We start from the raw sequence: 20,087 nt of genomic DNA, 5'->3' as shown, positions 1-20,087 counted from the left end.
TCATTATGTTGTCTTCTAGTAATCTAATAATCTTTAAATGCTATACTCTTACCAACAGTCTCCCTAACAAACTAAGGAGTAGTTCAGCAGCTGGCCATTCAGGCTTATTGACTGTTGAAAGAAGGTCTTGAACAAAATTTTCAAATAGTGGTCTGTAATCTTCTTCACCTTGCTTACTACCACATCTGTTCAAAGATAAATAATGAAAAAGCTTTGAGTTTAGGTGACATGTTCACCAATATGACAAATTTTGCTAACTAAGTTTCTCGACTTGTATATCTAAACAAGGTATAACAGAGCACATTAAATAAAATATGGTTTAAAATGAATCTATTTCTCAAGCTTCATTTTCCCCCCTACTACAGGAAATTAAATTCATTTACTGACTAATATTAACATTACTTTCTGGCAAGCATAATACATTTTAAATAATGACCACTGTTTTTCTATGAGATTACTATAAATTCTTCTGAAAACTAAGTAAATCTCTATCCCTAAACTTTCCTATTCAACCAGAATATCTGAAAATTCAATGAAAAATTAAAGAATTTCAATCTTGTACTTTAGCTTCTAGAGTTCATCACACAAGAAAGTTCATGAAACTTTAGATTTTATAATATTCCAACTGCCTCGTTTTAAAGATAAGGATATCAGGAGTCAGGGAGATATAGTAAGGGTTTAGACTATGGAAGGAAGTTCGATTAATATTTTACATAAAAGAAAACTATTCTCTCCATGGGGAAAATAAAAATCAGATTATGTTAATTTTACTCACTTTTTAAGGAAGATGGAAAGGAAGTTTTGGGCTGTTCGCATGGCTGTTTCATAAGAATTGGTAATGACAACATCTTGGTCAACCTAGATTGAGAAAAATGAATGGACATAAGAATAACCAACAAACAAATTATTTCAGTTGCTACTACCATGTTATTACTGACTATAAGGGCAACACAATTAAACACTAAAGCTTTATGAACTTCCCTGGTGGTACAGTGGATAAGAATCTGCCTGTCAATGTAGGGGACACAGGTTCAATCCCTGATCTGGAAAGATCCCACATGCCACGAAGCCTGTGCACCACAAGTACAGAGCCGGCACCACAGAGGCCGGGAGTCACAATGACTGTGCCCATGAATCTCAACTACTTGAAGCCAGCACACCCTTGAGCTTGTGCTCTGCAATAAGAGAAAGACACCACAACGAGAAACCTACGCACTGTGACTACAGAGTAGCGAGCACTCTCACAACTAGAGAGAACCTGCTCACAGCAATGAAGACCCAGCACAACCAAAAATAAAGAACTTTTAAAAATACTGAAACTTTAACTAAACTCTTATGTGTAACAGAAGATACAATTAGCATTGTTGTGTTCAGTCCCTCAGTCATGTCTGACTCTGTGATCCCACGTAAGGCAGCACACCAGTGTTCCATTTCCTTAACTAGCTCCCGGAGTTTGTTCAAACTTATGTCCACTGAGTTGCTGATGCCATCCAACCATCTCATCCTGTCGTTCCCTTCTCCTCCTGCCTTCAATCTTTCCCAGCATCGGGGTCTTTTCCAATCAGCTGGCTCTCTGCATCAAGTGGCCAAAGTACTGGAGCTTTAGCTTCAGCACCTGTTCTTCCAATGAATATTCAGTGTTGATTTCCTTTAGGATTAGCTGGTTTGATCTCCCTGCAGTCCAAGGGACTCTCAAGAGTCTTCTCCAGCATCACAGTTTGAAAGTATCAATTCTTTGGAGCTCAGACTTCTTTATGATCCAACTCACATACATACACAACTACTGGAAAAACCATAGCTTTGACTAGACGGACCTTTGTCAGCAAAGTAATGTCTCTGCTTTTTAATAGGCTGTCTAGGTTAGTCATAGCTTTTCTTCCAAGGATCAAGTGTCTTTTAATTTCATGGCTGCAGTCACGATCCACAGTGATTCTGGAGCCCAAGAAAATAAATTCTGTCATTGTTTCCATTGCTTCCCCACCTATTTGCCATGAAATGACAGGACTGGATGCCATGATCTTCATTTTTTGAATGGTGAATTTTAAGCCAGCTTTTTCACTCTCCTCTTTTCACCTTCATCAAGAGACTCTTTAGTTCCTCTTTGCTTTCTGCCATTAGGGTGGTGTCATCTGAGGTTATTGTTATTTCTCCCAGTAATCTTGATACTAGCTTGTGCTTCATCCAATATGCTTCATTCTTAACATATGTTAAGAATGAGAAACATGTGTAACAAATGAAATACGAATGATTGTTTATCATGATCTAGGTCAGAACAATTTTGATCAAAATACAAAAAGAATTTCAAAAAAATTTGCAGGTTCAAAGTTTATGAAATGCTGGAATATAATACTAAATAAAATTCAACTCCATCATTAGAAATTTAAAGATCAGTATATAGGTAATTCAAAGTTGCAGAAACCTGATACATGAATAAACATTAAAAAAATTCACTAGTAACCAGAAAAATGCAAAATAAAACATTGTATTATTTTACACTAACCAGACTAGGCAAAAATCAAAAAGTATGAATGTAAACTAGAATATCACTTTAGAGCAAACTGACCAGTTTCATTAAGTTAAAAGTGCATGTAAATTATGATTTAATATTCTACTTCTGAGTATACCTAGAGAAACTTATGCTTCAAGTTGTGTGTCACATATGATGTATTTAACCCAAGTCAAAAAGAATCTAGCATTAGCTACATGTATTAAAAACAATGGCATGTGAAAAAATTTGCTGTAAATGTCATTATATCATTTATGTAAATTAAAACTTTATCAAATATGCACATAAATAAATAAATGAAAGAAGATAAACATTCACAATGGTAAGGAAAGACTGTGAAAAGAGAACGAGATCAGAAGTGGAGAACAGGGACCTCAACCTTTTTGATATTTGTTTTATACTTTGCATCTTTCTGATTATAATAAAGAAATAAAAATTAAACCTCTTTTGAACTTTCTGGAGGTAAAACTATAGAACCTGGAAAAATGTTAAGTGTTGATGGGTAAAAACTACAAAACCAAAAGCAAATCACAGCTATAAGTTACTCAAATTGTTGTTGTTTAGTCTCTAAGTTGTATCTGACCCTTTTACAACCCCACGGACTGTAGCCTGCCAGGCTCGTCTGTCCATGGGATTTCCCAAGCAAGAATACTGAGTGGGTTTCCATTTCCTTCTCTAAGGGATCTTCTGAACTCAAGAATTGGCAGGTGAATTCTCTACTGCTGAGCCACCAGGGGAGCCCCCAAGTTACTCAACAGAGAAGGCATAAATTCATTTTCAGCATGAATTAAATATTAATTACATTAAAATTTTTTGTTACATGTGACTATAGATACTGCATACTATAATACTCATTTTCACTCTGACTTGAACCTTATAACTTGTAACGGGCTTGTTAGGTATTATCATTCCCATCTTATAAAGAAACAAGATTAAACCAATTTACACATTTCATAAATGGTGGATACTAGAACTCAAGTCTCCTAAAATTTAGTCTAATGCTCGACAAGGATCTGAAAGCCCAGTCAGGAAAACCTAATTAACGAATGGCAGAGAATACAGGTACTTCTTCCTACAAAAGCAAACAGTTCTAAAACTTACAAATGATTCCTTACTTTTTTATTTGAGTCCTCTTCTGAATTAGAGTCCTTCTCTGATGATGGTAAGTGTACTACACACTGAATTAGTTGTAAAACCAGTGCTGTAACCATCTGAATATACATAGGCTCTCCATCCATATCACTACTATTTAACCTTTAATGGAGAAGAAAATATTTTAATCATACAGCATATGAAGAGAATTTCATTTTACATGTTATTTATGATCTGCAAGTTTCAGGATGCTTTCTTTACCAAAATTTCTAGGCATTATCCTTAGTGCTTATAACAGTGACCTTAAGTTAATTATTTTGGGAAAGTTAGAAATAATACCAACTAAATGTCTATGTGTAGATCATTAAAATAGTCACAAGAAAAATGCAGTATATAAAATTCTATACTTTATATGTACTGCAGATTGAAAACTATAATGTAAAACATCAAATATTTTTCAAAGTGATTTTAAAATGACAAGTCTTCAGGATTTCACAATGCCGAGGCATTCTGATATTTCTTTTCTTATTAAAATCTGCTCCATAGTCAGTTCTTGATCATATGTTAAGAGTATGAGGTCTGTGACACAGAATGTAAAAAACCAGATTTTAAATCTTTTTGTTTAAAAGAGTATTCCTTTATATATTGATAGCTTTTCTTCAGGTTTTAGTAGACAATAGATGTTTATCAATACACAAGTGGTCCAAAAAAAGTAAGATAAAAACAATTATTTTATAGAAGACAACCTTCAAAGTAATCTAAATATAACCCTATATGCTAGGGTTATATTTAATCACCCAGGAATATTATGATAGTCATGGAAATTATGATGATGATCTATGCCAACAAAGGCAATACTGCTAACAATAGTGGATAACATTTCTTACTCTGTGCTTAGTGATTTAAAGTCATGTCTATTGTCTATATTGCCATTAGAGCAATTTTTCAGCTCTCTTAAAAAATTATATAATGACTTACTACTGTATAAAGGATTAAGTTCAAGTTTCTTAATAAGGCTTGTAAAATCCCTGAACTGTCTCTGATGCTTTGGAGCCATATTTCCTACTGCTCTTCTCACAGACCACTGGTTCTTAAACAGGGATGACTCTGCCCTTCAGGATGACTTTGCCCGTGTCTAGTGAAAATTTTGGTGATCATAAATGGAAAGGGTATATTTCTTTTGGTTATCTAGTAGGTAGGGGCCAAGGATGCTGCTAAGCATCTTACAATGTACAGGCCAGCACTCCAAACAAAGTACTATCTGGCTCAAAATGTCAATTATGCCAAGACTGAAATTCCCTGCCAAAGATTTTTACACTTGACAATCACTGACCCTGTAAGTCCCTCAAGAGTGTATTGTTATTTTACACATTTAAGCTATTCTTCATGCTGTTCTGACACAGAACTGCCTTTCTTTTATTCGATGATTAAAACAAAAATCAGAAATGATAAAGAATAAATATATGATGGCTATAGTATAATGGGGTTCTTCATCATAAACTTGGTGTTTGCTATAGTTAGTTACCTGAAGTTCCTTAAGCTCCTCTTGCTGGTAGGTAATCTTGCAAGTGAAGTAAAAATTTCTTCCAAAATTAACTGCCTATGTTTTTCATATCTTGAGAATACCTATTTAGCAATTATAAAATTTCAACTTAAGTTATAATTATTTGAAAACAAACAAAAATGATACTATACTATGTGATAAAATTCTAATCTGCCATTTAGAATGAAAATGTTTTCAACATCTTCAAGAGTAATGACTTAATTTGCTCAACTTTTCTATCATTAATTGTAACATTCTTATAGAAGTCATAGTATACTAGTTTCATGTAGAGGAATATGATATCTTAAGTATGGAAAGTAAGACAAGGTTTAAATGACTTTAAATAATTGATTTTATTAAGAAATTATTAAATATTTTTAAATACTTAGAAGTGTTTAAAATCTAAGGCATACTAAAATAGCCCTCATGGAAAACTCAAATCTGCATTAGTTTTTGCAAATTTGTATTGAATGATATCAATATTATTTTTGGGAGGGATAACTAAAAATGTGTACTGATTATACTTACTGCAGTGACTAATTTAATGGCACACAATTGTAGTTCACTGACATTTTCCACAAAAAATGGTGTTATTCCCATTGAAGATACCTGCACAGACACAGAGAGTAATGATAATACACATCTGTAATAGATTTCAGTAACAATCTACATTACTAAGTTACAAAACACTAAAAAACTTACTGAAAAACAATGAGAGAGCATTTTCTTTTCCCTCATTAATCGGCACCTAGATTCTCCTTTGTTCCCTTTCATCCTCAAGAAAATTAGTACATACCTTCCTTCCCAGATGCCATTCCTCTAATTACCAACTTTTAGACTGATAAATGTCACAGGAATGCAAAAAACAAAACATCATTCGCTATTCTGGAAGAAATATCCTAACATATTTTAAAGGAAATGATCATATAACTTTCAAATAATTTAGATTTTAGAATTTACACTACATTTACCTTTCTTCTGCCCCAAGTGCTTGCTTCTTTTTGAAACTTCCCTAGACTTTTACTTCTTCCATTTAGATATACTCAGAATAGAAAAAATTAACATAGTGCTGGTATTATTATTGAGTGTTCAAGGTTAAACTGAACCCAATTAGGTCCTTTATACTTAAATTATTTGGTCTAGAAATATGGAAAATGCTTGGAAAAAACTTACCTGAAGGATTGTTGTGTCTGTTAGAAGTTGTATTTCTAGTAGTTCTGATAAACTGCTAACAATGTCACAAACTTTATTATAAAGCATTACTATTACTCTCTGCTTATGGGTAGAACATTTAGCCCGTTTTGCCTTTGAACTTAATAAGCCTCCTAAAAAAAAAAAAAAACAATACAAGGCTTATGTCAACTTTTAATAATGTCTAATAGCAATGAAACTGCTTCCTGAATTAAAAGAACACATCTTTTTTTTTCTTCCCTATATAAAAATATAACTTGGCAAAAAAAGCTATTTATTTATGGAAGAGAAAATTATTCTCTAGGGGAACAGTCAGAAAGTCAACATTGTTAGAACAGATTTTCAATGGCTATTAAATTCTTGTATCTTAAATAGAAATTTATTTCCTGTTTTTTTTTCCCATCGACTGGAACAGGATAGTAAGATTATATTCCCCTTAAATCAACTTGCAATAATTAAATAATTATTTAATAGATAATTAACTTAGGATATTCATGATTCAAGTTTGCCCTCCTCTCTTCAAATGTAAACATGTTAATATACTTGACTCATTTATAAAGATTATCAGTAAGAGGAAGAATATACATTTTTAAATTAATTTATTTTTTATTGAAGGATAACTACTAAGAATATACATTTTTAATCAACCCATTTTGTAGATAATATTTTAGGTAAAATTAGGGTGAAGTGCTAAATGGAACCAGAAGTGAATATTAACATTATCTAAGATTGCCAGACCAGTAAAATTACTTTATTATACGTAAACAATTGCTAAAGAAATTATAACTGAACAAGTACCAGACTGAAAAAGTTCTATATTCCAGTCAAATGAAGGGCAGTGTTTATTACAATTTTATAATCTAGTAATTTTGGTGCCATTTTAAGTCACTGCATTCTGACCCATCCAACATGGCAAAATTATATTACAGGTAATTTTGATATTAAACTATAAAATTATCAGTATAAAAGGGCAAACCAACCTCCATGAGGATCTAATCTGTAAACAGGATCATACTGAGGATAAAGTGTATTCTGCAAATGAAATTTAGTGTATTGTATAACTCTTTCGATTACATCCTCAATATATACAGCTTTTGGCATGTTAGGGGATGTCATGATGTTTATAGTTGTAAGACAGGCATCTGCTGATTTTGTCACTCTCTCCATAATAAGGTCTCTCCATAACCTTTCTTCTTCTTCGGTATCATTATTCTGTAAAACAGCACATTGTTAATGAAATGGAAATAAACACATTTATAGGTTAAAATATTTTTTAAAGATTATAATATATTTGACTTTCACTGTAAAACTGTGTTGGGAAGATTCCCTGGAGTAGGAAATGGCAACCCACTTTAATATTCTTGCCTGGAAAATGCCATGGGGTTGCAGAGTCAGACATAACTGAGTGACTGAGCATGCACAGTGGAAAACTTGGTAAGAGTTTTGATGTGGGTCTATTTAAAGAATATCAGGAATGAAGTACAAATACTTATATCAGGTATGATTTTTGTGTTAATGTTTTGAAACATAATGTCCTCTTACTTTCTAATTTCACCATTAGGTGACATTCCAATAACAAAGTTTTAGTTATGTTTATCTTCTGGGATAGACTTATTTTAAAAGTAAGTAAAATGTTACCAACTCAATCATTTCTAATATCTATTTTTCAACAACACTGTATTTTTGAAACTGAGATTAAAAAGTGGTGATTATGCAGACTACTGAAAACATAGTTTATTTTCTAAAATAGATAATTCAACAACTGATAGACTACGTTTTAATTTATACATCAGCAATATGCATTACAATTGGGAAAAAGTGACTTTAATCTTACTTTTAAAGTGAAAATCCTTCTATCACATCCTTAGTTACAAGATATCGACTTTATATTCTAGGAATATTTTCATATGCATGCTATTGAAAGCTTATAACAGTGAGAAGAGGAATGAATAAAAGCATAATATATGTAAAGCAGAGCAGGGCTTTATACTAAGGCCAAAAAACTCCACATCTCTAGCTTTCTTTCATTTTACTACTTACATATCCACTAAAAAAGTAACATAAAATATCTTTTCTTTGATATTGAAACTGTTATTTGGAATAGTTAGGGAGGTTCATCACTCATGTCAAACATTAAGGCTTAAAAGCAACACACTAAAATGCTAAGGTTTTCAGGAATAAAAACAATTTCATTAAAAGCGACTCAGCAACTTCTCCAGAACTTTGAACTCTAGACTCTTGCTATTTACCACAGTTTCTTGCTAAAGTATTAAACACACACACACACACAAACACACACACCTTGTAAGACTAAAGATGTAGTATTGGGTTGATCCAAAAGTTCATTTGGGTTTTTGTAATATTGTATGGGAAAACCTGAACAAACTTTTTGGCCAACCAATATACTGTCACTATAGTTTCTCTAATCCCCTTAGGTTTATATGATTCAAAAGTTATTTTTAAAGGGCACTGGAAAAATACGGATATATTTAATAAACCACAGAAATACCACCTGAGATTACTTTTCTAAATTCCATGTAAATCACTTAGCACTCCTGTGCCTTCTGAAAACATCAAGAACACTTCCTTTCTTGATATAATCAAGATATATCAAGAGACATATTTTGAGATATAATCCAGCTCATGTGCTAAACATATATACTATGTATGTATATATGAGAATGAAGTATTATCTATCAATAATACTTGCTACCAGTTCTTCTTGCTAGATGAAAATTGGACCTTTTTCTGTTTCAAAAATTTTCTACACTATTTTTATTATCAGTCATTTAAAAATAAATTTCATTCACTAAAAATATTCCCAAATTCTTATCTCTTACATTAAATTCCTATAAGCATTAGTGTTTGAATTTATTAATTGTTAAAGAGACACCAGAATCAATTCAAATGCACATACAGTTTTGAAAGTCTGCTATGAAGGTTAGGAAGGCAGACCCTGGTTTATACAAACCATTATTATACCATGGTTACGTGAATTAATTGAGGAAACATCCTTTCAACAAACACTTGAGCTAGATATAAATATAATACATAAGGATCAACATTTTAGGATACATTAAGAAATCACCATATGGTTTCCAACTATTTAGTTCTCCAGGGAAGGTCAAGAAAAAGAATTACTTCCTACCAACATTTTATAAATGAAAAGACATTTTAAAGACTCATCCACTTACAAAAGGAAAAGCATAATGTAAGATTAAAGAATGATCCTTTGAATTGAATGAATTTACATCTGTTACCATATTTATATCAAAGCTGTGAACTGATAATGTTTAACATTAATTTTAAGCTACTAAGAATCAAATTATAACTGCAAGGCTAAATGTGAATTAGTAAATAGTGGCAACAAGTTCAAGTTAATAAATTTTGGAATTTTCCCTATAAATCAAAGTTGCTTATGAAAAACTATACAATTTAATAGAGTAAAATTAACAATACAGATCTTAAACTTACATGATTTAACAAAGTAGAGAGCTTTGACCCATCTTGAATATTCTTTTCCAAGATATTTAGGACTTTCACAGTTTTGTCAGTGGAAAGCTAAACAGAAGCAAAAATTATTTTATCAATCATTGGTAAACATAGTAAATTATTTAAGAAATATTCTGTACAATTATTCCCCTTAGCTTATGGATTATATAGCATTAACACTCGCTCAAAGAGTGGAAAAATAAAATTTTCTCATTTAGCTCCTCCACTCAGATCTGAATTATGTAGAGAATTACTTACTTATTTTTGAAAGAACAGCAAACAGAATGGGCATATATGTATGTTTCTAACGCAAATCCTACCATATAGCTAGTTAGGACAATTTGTTCTGGCCCTCTGCTCTGTGAAAGTGACACTGACGTGCATATGATCACAGAGGCACCCACACACACTCTAAATATTCATCTGTTGATTTTTTATTTTTAAAAACACCTATTTAATTTCTTACAAATAATGTTTTCTGTATTTAAAAAATTAGTAGTCATTGTAGAGGTTCTACCAGGAAGCAACTATTACCCATTCCTTTGACTAAGTCTTCTTCTAGGTCCCTATCATGTAGCTAGGACTCTCAATGGAATCAGTCAGAAAAGTAATATGGGAGGATCAACAGAGTAAGTGACATCAGGTATATTTTCTTTATTTATATACTGGTGTTGGAGAAGGAAATGGCAACCCACTCCAGTACTCTTGCTTGAAGAATCCCATGGATGGAGGAGCCTGATAGGCTACAGTCCATGGGGTCGCAAAGAGTCAGACACGACTGAGCAACTTCACTTTATATACTGGTGTATAGAAAAAATTTCCCCCAAATATATTGTTTTAGATAATTTCACAATAGATTAAACCACTGAATCTTTTGGTATATTATCCATGCTTTGAAAATACTCAGTAAATGGACTTTTTTAAATAGCTAGCTAATAGAACACTAGCTAATAGAAACATTATATATATTTTGGAAATAGAAACACTATAGAACTTATGACATAAAACCTAAAGGCGGCATTGACACTTCGGAAAACTGATGCCATATTTGCATATACAAAATAAATCCATATATTCCTCACTGCACACAGTAATATCAATGTGAACCAATAGTACATTAATTCTTGGGTAATCATGTGAAATGTCTGTATAGCTTTAAAATCCTAACTCATGAAACTTCTGGCACTGTCAGTGGGAATGTGAATTGGTGCTGCCACTATGGAAAACCAGTATAGAGGGTCTTTTAAAAAGTAAAAATCAATCTGTCATAATCAAGTGATTCCACCTCTAGGTACATATCTGAGGAAAACAAAAGCACTAACTTTGTAAGATAGATGCATTCCCATTTTCACTGTAGCAATATTTATAATTGTCAAGACATGGAAGCAACCAATGTGTCCACTCATAAATGAATGAATAAAGAAAATGTGGGGTGTGTGTGTGTGTGTGTGTATTTAGCCATGAAAAGATGGAAATCTTGTCATTTGCAACAATATGCATGGACCTTGATGGCATGGTTCTAACAGAAATAAGTCAGACAGAGAAAAACAAATGCCATATGATCTCACCTGTATATGGAATCTTAAGAAAAAAAGAATTTATAAATACAAGGAACAGGTTGGTGGTTGCTAAAGGTGTGAAGTGGGGGTGGGTAAAGTAGATGAAGATGGTCAAAAGGCACAAATTTCCAATTATAAGTCAGTCCTGGGAATGTAATGCAAGGCATGATGAATATAGGTAACAATACTATGGTTTATGTCTGCAAGTTGTCAAGAGAATAGAACTTAAAGTTCTCATAATAAAAAAAAAAATAATGCAACTGTAACTGTGTGTGGCCATGATGTTAACTAGATTTACTTTGTATCCTTTTCCAATACACACAAATATTGAATTGTTACACTGAACTCCTGAAACTAATATAAATGAATACAAATGAATAACTGATATTTTAACTTTGGAGAGAATATTAAAATATTTCCCAGTTTACTTTAAAACTAAATAAATAAGTTTAACTTTTGAGAAAACAAATTCTTCAGATAAATATAATCGTTCATTAAATCTTTTACTATGCTTGGAGAACAAATCATCATCTTTACACTACAGACTAAGAGTAGAAAATTTTGTAAAAGAGGAGGCTGATTAGGAGGGAAGAGGATTTTTTTGGACTGTATTTGCACAATAAGCATGCTGTAGTTTAGGAGGTGACTGCTGGATCATAAAGATTATGGGAAGCCAATCCTTGATGCTATCACTATTGTTTGAAGTATTATTAAGGAAAAAAATTTCTGTTATTCCATTAGTGCAATGAGACTACTTGGCAACAGAGAGCTCATAGGAAAGACAACCCACAGAAATTATTATGAAGCCTACAAAAATGAGATTCTGTACTTATTAACAATTAATGTGTTAACAGACACAGAGAAGAGATTTGTGGTTGCCACGGGGGAGGTGGTAGGAGAGGGAAGGATTAGGAGTTTGGGATTGTCAGATGCAAGCTATTAATATAGGACGTATAAGAATAAGGTATAACACCAGGAACCATTTTCAATATCCTGTGATAAACTATAATGGAAAAGAATGTCTACAGATGTATAATTGAATCACTCTGTTGTACAGCAGAAAGTAACACAACATTGTAAATCAACTATACTTTAATAAACCAAAAAACCCCCCAACAATTACTGTGTTAAAACCATGGCTTAACTCTTTCATAATGTAAATGACTAAAAGGAAATGTCAAAGAAAAATTTAGTGTATTTCTGCATTTAAATACTTTAAATATTTGGGACAATGAAAAAATAAATAGTGACAAAAAATCCAGGACTGTGTCGCTTTGAATGCAAAATATGATTTTTCTTTAGAATAATTTGCAGAATATGCCTTTGATTCAAGCCTTGTCATTTTTTGAAGAAATAATTCTGTCAGATTCTCAGAAAGAAACAATGAATTGTCTTTTCATCATTACTTACTTTATATAAACTTTGCAATTTACCTTTAAAACTTTAATTTCAAACATGAGATAGTAAGTAAATTTATAAATTTTATTTTAGTGAGATACCTTATCCATTATACCCATTGCTTTAATTTTAGCAGATTCACTGCCAAGTTCATTAAGCTGATGTTTTCCTAAGAGCAGTTCCTGAGGAATTTCATCATCATCACCTGAAAAACCAATTCAAACATACATAGTTTAGGTAAAACAAATAGCTCAAAAATAGTTAGCTTTAGTTAATAAACTTTCTGCATATATACAAATAGATGTAAACAAACAAAAATAATATCCTAGGAGGCCTCTGTAAACCTCAAGCAAACCCTGAATAAAAGAGGACAAAGATTACAATTAGACTTCTGACTAAGATGGGAAGAGGAGATATATATCTTATCTTTACTACTTTATGACCCTTCTCAAGCAAACTTTCTGCCCCAGCAGGCTGACCTGTATGGACTACATCAACAGTCTCCCATGCCCTCTGGCTTCTGTTTGGGTTCAGCCAGTGGGATGCCCTGTCAGAAGATCAAAGAGAAGGAGAGTGAGGTCAGGGTGTTTATATTCCTGACTCCTTCCTTGCAAGGTCTCCTCAAGCTGCTCATGTCCTCTGACCAAAAGAACACTTGTTTTTACAAGGCAACCTATTCTAAAACTTTTTCTTTTCCTATTGACTGAGTTCTATTGACTTCTCTTTACCCTTGCTCCTTTGGGGACAGGTATGGTAACAGTTCCAAAACTGTTAACTTTGGGTTTCCGCTCTATTCTGCCCCTATCTTTGTAATCTTGGTCTCTTTGTAAGTAACTACTCAAATTATCTTAAGTTGAGAATGTCATATGACTTCTTGTTGGGATCTTAAGTGACATGGAAGACAGTTTTCCAGCACACAATTCTAAAGTTTTAGAAATGATGACGTGGATATTCTAAGTAATCAGGGAAAGCATTAATGATACTTACACAAGTAACTGTCACAAAACCAAATACTTTTAAAATAAAGGTAATATACCTTTTAATGCATTTTTAAACAGATGTACTCATACTAGAATTATTGTACTCCATCTAGTTTTTGTATAAATTAGGCACTAGTGTTTTTATCTACTGAAAGTGGCATAAAATTGTTGAGAGCAGCTCTAAACAATGTAAGCAGCTTTTTAAAAAAATAAACCTAACATTTTTTACATCTGTAGGTATGACCCATATATATTATTATAAAAGTAACACAACATTACATTAACCCTATGTATTCTAATTGCTTTACAATTTTGTTTCCCATATTGGATACAGAATATGTACGTAATACATACATAAAGCCTGGGGCTGGGGTATTTATGTTTGCATCTCTAGCACTTAACATACTACTGACAAGCAGTAATTATTCAGTAAATATTGTCTTTTAGAATAAATTAAGTAGGTTCTCATTTCTGCATCTTTTATTAGTACCCTTCTTCTCTAGGGCCTACTCAAGTTTCATCTGCATAAAGGCTTCCCTAATTATTCTAATCTACTATGGTAGCTATACTCTCAGGACTCTTAAAACACTATCAGTACTAAACTAATTTCACATTTGAATTTTATACCAACGTTTTTAGTTACTTGGTAACACAGACTAGATTTGATGCCACACTAGGTTTCAATTTCTTAAGAGCACAGATCATCCCTCTGAATCTACTAGAATAACTGGCAGAAAGCTTAACAAACAGGTAAATAAATATATTTTAAATTGAGTTTATATTTAGAGGTAAATAAATATATTTTAAATGATTTTACCAAATGCAGTAAAATCCATATCTTCTAAGTTATCCAAAATATTCTCTATTGAGGCTGTGAATCTCTTAAAAGTTGAAGAATCCATCATTTCTGCAAAGGAAGAAAAAAATCCAAAACTTAATCTTCCACATTCCAAGTAGAAAACTGAAATTGATGACTATGAATAAAGACAAACTAAAATGTTACCTTCGGGTGTTAGTTTTGGTTCATAAGCTTTCCGCTTCTTCTGTTTTTCTTTTTTCTTCATTTTTCTAGCGACTAAATGAACAAAAAGAAATACTGAAATGCAGTAATAACAACCTAAAATACTTCTATGTCTACTTTCTTCCTAAACATTAATTAAAAACTTGAACAATAATCACTGCTAATACAAATTTTTGTCTTGATTAAAAATTAGGAGTTGTTAATTAGCTCATAAAAAGGTATAAAAATTCTTCAAAGTTAAGACCTTAAATTTAACATCAGCTTATGTAAGAAATCCATTGACACTGATGAATTACCCTCACTAAGGCTGGGAGGAGGAGAATAATCTTCCATGTCAGAATCTGATGGGCTTCGGTTTCGATAACGACCACCACCTGAACTCCTTCTTCCTTCATGAGAGTGGCCGCTTCTCCTATGATCCCCAGAGCTTCTTCTGTCACGCTCTTCATATTCCCAAGCTTTATCATCATCTTTTTTATGTCGTTTCCTAGAGGCTAGAAGCAAATCCCCATGACAAATAATTTACCTCACTTAAAAGACTATTAAAACTTGTACTTTAAAAATGAACCACATTGGTGGTGGGGGTGGGGGTGGAATCTTCATTTGTGTGAGACTAGGAAATTCTGAGTCATTCTGAGTAACCAGAAATATAAATTATGGTACAGAAATGGTATCACTTATTTTAGCGTTTATCTAGATTTAGAAAATTTTACATGAACTTGGTTTGCTAATGAATATAGATAGGAATATTCTGGGAATTAAATAACACTGCTCATTTTAAAGAGATATTTGGTGAGTCAGTAATATCTAAAACTCAGGATTAATTAAGGCATGTAAAACAAACTTTATCTAGAATTGGATAAAAACCAGAAACACTTTAAAACATTTGGATTGCTGGTGGGAAGTGGGGTTTGGAGGAAAAGTAAACTTTTGAGCAACTGTTACAGAATGTGGGTAACCATGTATACTATCAATTAACAGCCAAGTTAAGCCCACAACATAGCTATAAATTCAACAGACTTGATAACCTAACATCACGAGCTACCAATACAAAGACAGAATAAACCTGTATAGTTGTAAATACCCACACACTGAATTCAGTTCTCCAACAATATACTTGCTTAAATCCAAAAAGATAGCTTTTAAGTTTATGCATGCTAGATAAGCATATTTATGTATGTTACCTTCAATCCCTTCCCCATCCTTCCAGAGGTATAAGCATTCTGCTAAAATCACCAGTACTGACAGGAGCCTCTAGGCAGAACTGGCAAACAGATTTCATCTGACACATCAACTCTGATCAACCGGTAGTAGCTGCCCAGAGCATAATGTTGAGAACAATTCTGAGCCCTGAGACAAAGCACCATATTTGAGCAAGAAAGACTGATTAAAAATGTCTGTCCAGCGAGACTTGGAAGGAATACAAGTGAAAAATATTTAGCACATCTGTTCTAGGATATAACAATACCAAGTTAATACCAGGATAGAGAACTGATGTGTTCTACATCCTGTGATCATACACTGGTTGTTGAAGTGACCACTTGTTGCTGACAGTGAATTACTTTCTAGTCTGTGGTCCTGAACCTGACTCCTTTGCTTATCTTGTGACTTGCTTCTATTTTAAATCCTTAACTATGACCAATACCCAAGTTCTTCACAAGAAACTGTTGCTTGAGTCCCTAGTCCTCTACTTGGCTAATATTTAAGGATGCCAATCTTTGGTTCATGTACTCTATCTACACCTGTGCCAATGTCTTATGTGTGGATAAGCAATGTCTCTGCGTGCTCAGTTACTTCAAGTCGTGTCCAGCTCTTTGTGACCCCATGGATTACAGCCCACCAGGCTCCTCTGTCCATGGGATTCTCCAGGCAAGAACACTGGAGTGGGTTGCTGCGCTCTTCTCCAGGGGATGCCCCCGATCCAGGGATCGAACCCGTGTCTCTCACATCTCCTGTACTGGCAGGAGAGTTCTTTACCACTAGTGCCACCTGGGAAGCCTTTTGCTTATGTATAGCATTCACTAAATATTTTTTCAAAAAGCACTGAAATACTTACTTTGAAGAATGATAATTAACAAGTGAGTTCATTCAGAAAGTAGTATTCTTTGATTTCAAATATGACTTAAGAGTTTTTATTTAATTTCATAAGAAATCTATTTTAAGCCTTCAATTCTATGAGTAAGAAATGCTTGAAAAACTTTATAGTTAGCAAGTAGATATAATATGCTGAAAGACAGGGAAGCCTGGTATGCAGCAGTCCCTGGGGTCACAAAAAGATGGACATGACTGAGTAACTAAACAACAACAATAATATGCTGTACTGGTGGTAATTTTCATAGGTCTTGGAAATTTCTGTTTCACATCCATTAAACTAAGCAAGTTGGAAAAAAAATAGAATGGCAAATTAAGGGGAAAAAATTCAACTTCTATGAAACAGTGTATATAGAAACAAGGTTCTATCAAGACCCCAATTTATTATGATTAATCTGTCCATTCTTATATCATTTGTTATCTTGGAAAAAGTATGGGAAGAACCCAACAGAACTCAAAAGGGTGTGTAAAATACAACTTGGGCGTTTTCCACGCTCCCTTTCTAAATTTCCCCTATGTGTCCCTTTAGCATCTTAGATCTCCCCTCCTTCTTCCCCCACAATCAAGTGACTTTATAATTGTACATGACTATCCATATCTGTGTGGCCCAACTTTTAAAGTTAACCCTTAATAGTTCCCCCTATCTTTCAACAAAACTATTTCCTTAGTTTTAGATTTTTAGGAAACCAATTTGATTGAACTGCAATAAAATTTTGTTTCGTAAACATCTCTCTCCCTCAAAGCAGCATAATGCTTGGCACTTATGTTCTCATAATAGTTTCACATTTTGTACTGTACTCCATTTTACTAACTTTTTGCTATGGTATAATGATGACAATTTGACTGTTTATGACAGCTACAAATTGGAATTCTTTCATCACTCAAATCAGTGGCCACACTGTCAACTTTTCTAGTTACTTGTACAGAAATAAACCCCAAAAACCAGGAAGCTATTCTATCTCCTGAAAAACCCAGAGATACTCCCCTTTTCCCAAGCAGAAGTTGAAGCTCAGGTTCCCTAACTAATATTAGCTTTCAATATCCTCAGACATATATATGAGGTCCATGGCTTTTAAGATGAAATTATGTACTCCCATGAGACAACATCTCTCATCACAGAAAGCAAAGAAGAGAACAGAGGCTGCAATGACAACAAACATGGGGCATGTGAGGCTCTCTCTTCTGTTTTCCTTTGATGGGCTTTTCTGATTATGCCACCCTTTTTACTTGACTGTGAGGTAGCTTCAGAATTCTCATCAGCTTAGCAATGCAGGCAGCCACTCTCAATTAACTGGAGTTGAAGTGTGACTTGAAATCAGTCTGCAATTAAGGAACTCCTTAGTTATTCCCTTTAGAAATGGATGGGGTATTAGGGGAAGAGAGGGAAAGTGAAGCAGAGGTATGTATATAAAGGGCAGTGAGTTTCTGGGCCACCAGATCGCCTTTCTCCTCTCCCTTTCCAGACCATATGTCCCCATATAAACAAAATATTTAATTATAAGAAAAACGTATTAGCTTTAGCCATTGAAATATACTGCATATAAATACATCTCATTATAATACAATAACAATTATACATATAATTAAATGTCAGATTAATTTTGCTGTATTTTATTTCAATTTTAAAACTGTATTCAGAGTTGTTCAGTATTCATAGTCTACTGTTCATAGCTCAAGAACTCACAATATTGAGAAGATCAGAGTAAATGAACATTGATCAAAAACTTTGGAGGTGAAGGGCTTCCATCAACAATAATACATTTAAAAATGGCAGCATGCATCTGTCCTTCCTGCCCTTGCTTGTCACACCTCAATCTACAGATACTAGGTGGAAAAGGTAGAACACACTGGTGGTCTTCCCACTTCTTTTGGTCATAATGACTAAGTCAGTTGGCACACAAGTGAAGATCTCCCATAGTCTGTTTCCACTGAATGCCGTTTAAGTCAAACAAGGTTGCTGACCCCTCTTGGCTAGGCTCAATTCTCTTGCTCCAGTAGAAGGAAGATAGGGATAAAAGAGAAGAACTTTTTCAGTGGACCAGTAGGAAGACAGGCGAGGTATAGCAAGTCTAGTGCAAAGACAGGTGATCACAGTGTTGTAGAGAGGTAGCTGTGTAGTGAAGAAGCCAGCTCTGGAAAACAGTGAAACAAGGGAGGAATTCCAGGACACAGCTGGGCAAAAAGGAGAAGCCAGGTCCAAACCACACAGATAACTGGCAATGTGGCTAATCCATTCATAATTTAGTGATAGTATGGTTTAAAATATTTCTTCATCTGGCTATCTCCTACGTGTCCTTCAAGACTCAACTCTAGTGTCACCTCTTCCAGTAAGCGCTCTCTGAACCCCAGTATAATTTTGATGCCAATCCAATTAATCCAATGTGCTCCCACAGCACCCTGGATTTACTATTATCATTGCTGTACTCCTCACTATACTTCAACTGTTTACATACTTCCCCCATTAGACTGAAGATTCTTCAAAGATGGGGTCACATACTTGCTATATTTTTACTCTCACTGCCTAAGATATAGTGGGAGCTCAATAAATGTTTGCTAAATGCATACAGAAACATACCTGTGTTATCTGACACTAATTATAACTCATTAAAAATTTTTTTTTCTTGGTGCCAACTGATCTCATCTTTCACACATATTTTAAGTATAAAGTAAAAACTTGCTATACTATTTATTAATATCACTGTTCTCTTGCTAACCCAAAAAATTATAAATGAAAAAAATACATCAATCTGCTTTTTAATTCTAAAGTAATAATGAACTTATTTGATACTTACATTCAAAAGTTTCATCACTATCATTATCTTCATCTGAACTGATTTCAGCATATTTTGGTTTTTCATTAACTGTGCTACGCTTGCGTTTATTCATTTTCACACGTTCACAAAGTGGCATGGTGGATTCAATTTCTGCCAGAAGTTCGGGGGGTAATTCTTTTAACACTGATTGATCTATACTACCTATTAATAAAAGGTAAGAAAAAACATAAATCTGAAGATAAAAGGGAAATTTTAACTGTTAAAACATAAAATGAAATATTAATTATGTAAGTTTTCTAAGTTACATTTGTATTTTAATAAACACATCCATATTTATAACTAGTCTTAACCCTAAACTGATAATGCAGTTTTTATACATATTATCATCATAAACAACTTTTAAAATAGATACTTGCTATCATAGCAATAGAGGGTAGTTA

The 20,087-nt window shown here is 33.4% G+C and overlaps 1 protein-coding gene across 3 annotated transcripts in view; it reads right to left on the bottom strand.

The window, feature by feature from the left end:
* Positions 1-20,087, bottom strand: part of NIPBL (NIPBL cohesin loading factor) — a 197,574-nt gene that overhangs the window by 46,765 nt on the left and 130,722 nt on the right. For all 3 annotated transcript variants that reach the window (XM_040262351.1, XM_040262349.1, XM_040262350.1), the window contains exons 11-23: positions 19,666-19,848; positions 15,079-15,276; positions 14,765-14,836; positions 14,579-14,668; positions 12,883-12,986; positions 9,807-9,893; positions 7,313-7,544; positions 6,315-6,466; positions 5,670-5,750; positions 5,124-5,224; positions 3,622-3,760; positions 776-858; positions 53-185 (exon numbers count right to left, since the gene is read on the bottom strand). In XM_040262351.1, the coding sequence (XP_040118285.1) occupies positions 53-185; positions 776-858; positions 3,622-3,760; positions 5,124-5,224; positions 5,670-5,750; positions 6,315-6,466; positions 7,313-7,544; positions 9,807-9,893; positions 12,883-12,986; positions 14,579-14,668; positions 14,765-14,836; positions 15,079-15,276; positions 19,666-19,848 (1,655 nt within the window). The remainder of the gene's footprint in view (positions 1-52; positions 186-775; positions 859-3,621; positions 3,761-5,123; positions 5,225-5,669; positions 5,751-6,314; positions 6,467-7,312; positions 7,545-9,806; positions 9,894-12,882; positions 12,987-14,578; positions 14,669-14,764; positions 14,837-15,078; positions 15,277-19,665; positions 19,849-20,087) is intronic.

This window comes from Oryx dammah, unplaced genomic scaffold (genome assembly GCF_014754425.2).
Source record: "Oryx dammah isolate SB20612 unplaced genomic scaffold, SCBI_Odam_1.1 HiC_scaffold_20, whole genome shotgun sequence".
Lineage (NCBI taxonomy): Eukaryota > Metazoa > Chordata > Mammalia > Artiodactyla > Bovidae > Oryx > Oryx dammah.
Note: the sequence above shows the minus strand (reverse complement) of the source record. Positions and strands in the feature narration are given on the sequence as shown.